General features: G+C 44.8%; 1 protein-coding gene across 1 annotated transcript; it reads right to left on the bottom strand.

The window, feature by feature from the left end:
* Window positions 1-225: 225 nt before the first annotated feature.
* LOC109890995 (dolichyl-diphosphooligosaccharide--protein glycosyltransferase subunit 1) lies at window positions 226-5140 on the bottom strand. The gene is made up of 10 exons (XM_020483220.2): window positions 4739-5140; window positions 4059-4123; window positions 3518-3824; window positions 2994-3203; window positions 2684-2876; window positions 2467-2566; window positions 2228-2366; window positions 1840-1959; window positions 1440-1685; window positions 226-1350 (listed from the first exon to the last, which is right to left on the bottom strand). Exons 1-10 carry the CDS (start codon window positions 4982-4984, stop codon window positions 1168-1170), a joined length of 1809 nt encoding a protein of 602 aa, XP_020338809.1. The 5' UTR covers window positions 4985-5140; the 3' UTR covers window positions 226-1167.
* Between the last annotated feature and the right edge of the window lie 2092 nt (window positions 5141-7232).

Raw genomic sequence — 7232 nt, 5'->3', positions numbered from 1 at the left:
CATATTGAATTAAAAAAGTTAGGATCAACTTTGTACTCTCACTTCCCAAAGTCAAAAGCTGAATATATTCAGAGCAAGATTGCCCTCAGTTGGTGGAACTAGGTTACTTCCCTGAAGAGTTTCAAAGGTGTATCAATCATTTGGTTTTCACACTGTCAGACAATGTTAACACATTTTATATAAAAAATAAAACACAAATTTGTATTTTTTCCCAGATTTATTTCAAATTTTGTTATTCCCCCCCCCCCCCCCATTTAATTTACTACTGGTACAGGTTTACTTACGTTATCAACCAATGTCTTCGATTGCCACATACTCTTCCCCACACACATGGCCTGTCATGCATTTACTAATCAAAGAAAACATACCATTACAAAACAAGAAATCATACAAATGGACATTTTACAGAGGAACAATTAGAAACTTAACATAAAGACGGTAACCCTTTGAATTGGGCTCCACACGGTTTCAGAGCTTCAACATTGTTCAAATATACAAAATGTAATGGCCAGGGGGAAGGATTGCTCCTTGTGGTTTGTAAGTGCAAAGAATACGACAAAGACAATTAGAGATTGTTTGACTCACATGGACCCCCTTATTTCAGGGGCACCGGCAATGACTACTTCCCCTTTAGAGGAGCACACAGGTTGGAAGGGCTCACGGGAGTATAGACATGGGACATGTATGAGACAACCCTTACAGAGTAACTTGACTATCCATAGTAAAACAATTTATTGTTCATCTCCAAAAATCATACCAAAGGGTGAAAACTAAACAATACAAGAGGATTCCAAATTTAAACATGAAAATGCTGCATTTACTCTGAGCAACACTCTTCCGCGCAATTTAACTCACACTAGACTCTCCCACATAAGGTGTGACGCAAGCACTCACTGTGGTGTTAAGCATAATGCCGTCATGTTTTTAGCGAGGCACAAAGGCACAAGTGTTTGTATGCACCTACAGGTTACTTTGCGTGAGTGTGTTTATTTCGTGTCTGGGTCTCAGAGGATGGACATTGAGCTTGCGGGGTATAAGAGTGAAAATGTCGATGTTCCTTATTATAAATGAGTGCAAGAGCGGTTCAACAGATGTGTAGCAGTACGTGTGTTTGTGTGTGTATAGCGTGTGTGTATACTGCACACCATCACGTGTGTATTGTGGCGTTTACAGGGTGTCCAGCAGACTGTCGATGCGCGTCACCAGCTCCAGTCTCTTGCTAGCTAGGGTCTTCTCGTTGTCGATGTAGGCCTCCTTCTTCACCTTGCCTGCCACCAGGCGCTCAGCCTCTTGACAGGAGCGACCCACCAGGTCCTTCACCTGGCCGTCCAGCTTCTGCACCTCACCCACCTGAAATACACACAGTGAAATGTAAGGCTCAGCAGTGTACAGACACAGGTAGATACAAATACCGTACACGCAATTGAATACACACACACCTTATCTGCGAGGTCAGAGCCCTCTGTTTTGAGGCGGGCCTGCAGGGAGCTGATGTCGTTGGTGAGGGCGCGGTGGTCGGCCTCCAGGGTCTTGCGGCCGCTGTTCAGGGCCCCCGTGTCTCGGGATTGCTTATAGCGATTCACCACCTCATCCATGTGGCGGTACAGCCCTAAACGCTTGTTGACCAGAGTCAGGACCTGCTCTGTGATGGAGGCCACCTTCATACGAACCTCTGCAGCAGGGTCCTGGAAAAAAAGATGGAGAGAGAAGGGGAGAGAGTCAGGAAGTGCATACAGGGAAAAAAAGATGAACTTAGAAGGGAGTAAGAAGGGAGTAATGACAGGAGACTTAAAGTGTTCCTCATAATAAGAGCAGCAGAGTATGTTGAGGATGGAGTACCTTAGTGATGGAGAAGTCCAGGCGCACGTAGATGATGACTGTGAAGAAGAGGATGTAGAAGGCCCCCACCACCAACAGAGGCTCCTGCAGCATCAAGATCTTATTGAAGGTATAATGCACCTGGGGGATGAGAGAGAGACACTAAGGAACTTGCACCATCAATCTTACATTGCATCTAAAACGTTTCTCTGCAAGGGTTTCAGATGTAAAGCATGCAGATGCTGGGCCCTAGTGGTGGTGTATCTCTGGAGCGACTGCTTATAACAATCCTGTCGCAGTAATGGCATACTCTGGTTAACTCATACAAACATAAACTGCCTTCCTTTCTCCCCAGAACCTCCCCCCTAAAGTCTCCAATTCCCTCTTCCACTAGGGCCCAGCAGCTCACCACTATATCCTGGATGTGCTGCTCCACCAGATTGTTCTTAGAAGCCACCAGCACAGGACGACCAAAGGTGTCCAGGTAGGTGTAGTGCAGCTGGTCTGGAATGCGGTCAATGGGGTAGGGGGTTTCCACATGGATGTTCCTGAGAGGAAAAGATGTGGATCATTAGAATGAAACAGGAGATCTGTCCATTTCCACAGACACTAAAGGAGTGTGTGCACATGAACATCACGCATGCTCACCTGGCGCCTTCTGGCAGTATGAGTTTAACAGTGAGGGAGTCGATGACTTGGTCATCATATACATGGTCAACCAGCCTCATCTTCAGAGCATACTGATCCCCTGAGAACCAACGGGATGAATTCAAGCATTAGCATATAATTTTTTAGCTTTCGGGACATTTCTCTTTAAAGACTTCCTGTTATTAATAGTCATGGTAATTTAGCCAACTCAACTCACCCAGAGTGTAGAGGTACTCATAGCTGGGCAGATTGTAGCCGATAATGTAGTGGGTCTTCCAGCCACCAAACAGAGGGAAGCGGGGCCGAACCTCCACCTCCACAGATTCTTCCAGAATCTGTAGGTGGGAGGTGGATATGTTGCCGATCTCATCCCGGTAGTACACATCCTGGGCTGATGCAGGAAGGATGGTCTTTGGGAGAGTGAGGAGATGCAGTTATTATACAATCTTAAGAAGTCCTCCTGCGAGCATGATTTGAAAATGCCCCAAGATCCATGGCAATAAAGGAGTCTTTAAAAATCAACACACCTTAAAGGATTTAACTGATGAGATGCCACTGTCAGACTGACGCTGGTAGTCATAACGGGAGAAAGGCCCTTTCAGGAATGCACCTGTGTGCCTCATGTCAATGGTCTCTTCCACAGCAATGTTTCCCCAATGGGAGACTTCGATGATGCGGGTGATGCTGCTAATGGTGAGGAAGGGTGTGTTGTTCTCATAATGGACCTTCATGGCATCCTAAAAAAGAACAAAAAAATAAATTTCGCCTTTTGCTTCTAAAACAAATATGACTCCACTAAGCCAATGTCCGCTCTTCAGCTGGCCCAAAAGTGCTTAAACCATTCAAGGACATGGCCTAGCGGTCTCAGCCGGAGCCTCCAGCACACGTCTACACATGTGTATGGTTAGAATCCAGCCTTCTGCCCTTTGACACAATGTCCATCTTTCACCACTGTCATCCTCTTTATCTATCTATTCAATAAAGTCAGACAATATACATAAAAATATTAAATGCATCCCAAATCCAGTCAGGGACCTCAGAGACACTTTACCTCGCTGAAAGGGGCAACATCACGGAAGGGGCCATACTCAATAGCTTCATCGCTCTTGCTGGGGTTGCCCAGCTTGGTGTAGCTCTCCACAGTCTTAGAGGCGAGGCGGACGCGGGTGGTCTGGCTGCGGGTGGGGTAGGGGGAGTACAGGTAGTGGTTACCCTGGAACACCACCAGCTGACGCTCAGCCTGGGTGATGTGGGTGGGGAAGGGCCTCAGGATGTGGCTCAGGACAGTCTCCACCTTCACCCGCAGCTTAGCACCCACACCCAGACTGGAGGGTAACTGCACCTTGTAAAACTCCCCACTGTAAGAGGATTGCAGATAGGAGAGGGGGTCAGGTCACCAGCACCAACATATATGGTTCTAAAAACAAAGGGACAAACTAAAACAGTGAGAGAAACTCCACTGGAAAAAAGGGGTGAAGTTTAACATGGTGAAAATGTGCATATCTACAAACTTTACAGTCTAATGACATACAATGGATAATGCAATATAACCTTAGTGAACAGGGATGCACAATAGATTATAAACTTCTCACCTTTGACCTTGGATTGTTGTTTGCTTGAGCTCAAGCATGGCATCCTCCTCTTCATCACCCTTCACCTAGCAAAGACACACGTTTACATGTCTGTCCATTCTGCTGCAATTCAACTACAACTGGACATGAGGTGTATTCATTTACAGGCAGGAATGAGTGAGTATGCAACGGTGTGAATGTAGAGTGAGTGTTCATTCCCCACGGGAAAACAATCATTGTGTAAACAATCACTGATAGTTGCAATTATTTCCCCTACTATCTGACATAAATTAAGGTCCTAGGCAATTCAAAGATATTGCACACAAAAAGGGGCTGTTCAGATCAGACACGGAAGTAGCTACCCTCTCAGCGCATACGTGTCATTTAGCCACTGACGGAACAAGTTGTGTTGCGGAAGTGCACCCGCTAGCCCATTCAAACAGTTCCACACCATCATATAATGTACCTATTAAAATGTTTTTGCTACAGCCCTTCCACAGTTTGGTAGATCCACCATTTAACAAAAGTAGACATTTACTAGCGATGAAGTACTGTAGCTTCCTTACCTTGACTGGGCGAACCTGGACAAAGATGTTCATGTTAGCTAACTAGCTAATGTTATCAGGCTAGCTAATGTTAGTTAGCCAACTAGCTACCTGGCAAAATGTGGTTTACAGCAAATTCATTCTGAAATCACTTACCGATGCACCGACATATGCGAGGTGGGGGGCAAGGTCGGGCTCTACCGCCAAGATAAAGTTATGTACCGCCGAGTCTCCCTGATTTGACAGAAGAATCTCTGCTGTTATCTTAGCAAGGTGCGTGCTCAGGTCCACCGTTCGTTTCACCTCCTCGTTCACCAGCCCGTCCGCAGCCACTCGATAACACAGTACAGTGATAAGGAGCAGATAAATGGGTGCGGCGAAGAAGGGGATGTTTCGCGCCATGGTTATAAAATTAAACTTAAAGATAATTTGCTTAATTGTTAAGTTGAAGTTAGAGAGGAAGAAAGGCCACGCACCACTTCAGGAGCAAAGCTGCAGCCGTAAGGGTGACGTTTCATTCAGTCCTCACGTACTGACGTCATGCTGTTCCGAACAAATACGGCAGAGGGAGACGTCTCTACCCTGTTATCAAAACTAATACAGGTCCTTGGCAATTCAAAATCTTGCACACAAAAGGAGCTGTGTAGATCAGACACAGAAGTAGCAACCCTCTCAGAACATACGTGTAATTTCGCCACTGACAGAATGTGTTGTGTTGTGGAAGTGGTGGAAAAAGTATTCAATTGTCATACTTGAGTGAAAGTGAAGATACCTTAATAGAAAAGAACTCAAGTAAAAGTCACCAGGTAAATACCACTTGAGTAAAAGTATTCGTTTTTTAAAATACTTAAGTATCAAAAGTAAGTGTAATTCCTAAAATATACTTAAATATCAAAAGTAAAATTATAAATAATGTCAAATTCCTTATATTAACCAAACCAGACCACACGATTTATTTTCTTTTTTACGGATAGCCAGATCACACTCCAACACTCAGCCATCATTTACAAATGAAACATTTGTGTTTAGTGAGTCAACCAGATCAGAGGCAGTAAGGATGACCAGGGATGTTCTCTTGATAAGTGTGTAAATTTGACAATTTTCCTGTCCCGCTAAGCATTCAAAATGTAACGAGTACTTTCGGGTGTCAGGGAAAATGTATGTAAAAAAAATTGTAAAAAGTAAATTATTTTCTTTAAGAATGTAGTGGAGTAAAAGTAAAAGTTGTAAAAAAAAATAGATAGTAAAGTACAGATACGCAAAAAAACTACTTAAGTAAGGGGGATACCTTGTCAGTTGAACAACTGAATGCATTCAACTGAAATGTGACTTGAGCATTTAACCTCTGAATCAGAGAGGTGCGGGGGCTGCCATAATCAACATCCACATCTTCGGAGCCCAGGGAACACTGGGTTAATTGCCTTGCTCAAGGGCAGAACGACAGATTTTTACCATGTCAGTTCGGGGATTCGATTTAGGTAACTGGCCCAACGCTCTAACCACTAGGCTACCAAGTAGTTCTTTAAAGTCGAGTCGGAAGAGACGGAGATATCGGGGATGAAGGTCTGGGTAACTTGTAAGTCCTATTAGCCAACGTACAATCAATGGATAATAAAATAGACGAACTACGATCATGTATATCTTACCCATGGGATATTAAAAACTATAATATCTCGTGTTTCATCGAGTCATGGCTGAACGACGACATGAATAACATACAGCTGGCGGGTTTTACACTTTTTCGGCAGGATAAGAACAGAGGCCTCTGGTAATACAAGGGGTGGCGGTCTATGTATATTTGTAAACAACAGCTGGTGCACGAAATCTAAGGAAATCTCAAGGTTTTGCTCACCTAAGGTAGAGTATCTCATGATAAGCTGTAGACCACACTGTTAACCAAGATAGTTTTCATCTATAATCTTCGTAGCTGTCTATTTACCACCACAAACCGATGCTGGCACTAAGACCGCACTCAATAGTTCCTGTGCCCCAAAACACTAAGGTAATCTGCCTAAATGACTACTGACCTATAGCACTCACATCTGTTGCCATGAAGTGCTTTGAAAGGCTGGTCATGGCTCACATCAACACTATTATCCATGAAACCCTAGACCCACTCCAATTTGCATACCACCCCAATAGATCCACAAATGATGCAATCTCTATTGCACTCAACACGGCCCTTTCCCACCTGGACAAAAGGAACACCTACGTATGTGAGAATGCTTCATTGACTACAGCTCAGCGTTCAACACCATAGTGTCCTCAAAGCTCATCACTAAGCTAAGGACCCTGAGATTAAACACCTCCCTCTGCAACTGGATCCTGGACTTCCTGACGGGCTGCCCCCAGGTAGTAAGGGTAGGTAACAACACATCTGCCATGCTGATCCTCAACACAGGGGCCCCTCAGAGGTGCGTGCTCTGTCCCCTCCTGTACTCCCTGTTCACTTATGATTGCATGGCCAGGCATGACTCCAGCACCATCATCTAGTTTGCCGATGACACAACAGTGGTAGACCTGATCACCTACAACGATGAGACAGCCTACAGGGAGGTCAGAGACCTGGTTATGTGGTGCCAGGACAACAACCTCTCGCTCAAAGGACATGATTGTGGACTACAGGAAAAGGAGGCCCGAGCATGCCCCC

The sequence above is a fragment of the Oncorhynchus kisutch genome, linkage group LG5 (assembly GCF_002021735.2).
Source record: "Oncorhynchus kisutch isolate 150728-3 linkage group LG5, Okis_V2, whole genome shotgun sequence".
In the NCBI taxonomy this organism is placed as follows: domain Eukaryota; kingdom Metazoa; phylum Chordata; class Actinopteri; order Salmoniformes; family Salmonidae; genus Oncorhynchus; species Oncorhynchus kisutch.
Note: the sequence above shows the minus strand (reverse complement) of the source record. Positions and strands in the feature narration are given on the sequence as shown.

Excerpts from the sequence above, each read along its gene's own strand:
- LOC109890995 (XM_020483220.2), bottom strand. The coding sequence starts at position 4,984 with ATGGCGCGAAACATCCCCTTCTTCGCCGCACCCATTTATCTGCTCCTT. Across the intron at positions 2,877-2,993 it reads CATCAGTTAAATCCTTTAAG|ACCATCCTTCCTGCATCAGC; the intron begins GTGTGTTGATTT and ends ACTCTCCCAAAG. Across the intron at positions 2,367-2,466 it reads ATACTGCCAGAAGGCGCCAG|GAACATCCATGTGGAAACCC; the intron begins GTGAGCATGCGT and ends TTTTCCTCTCAG.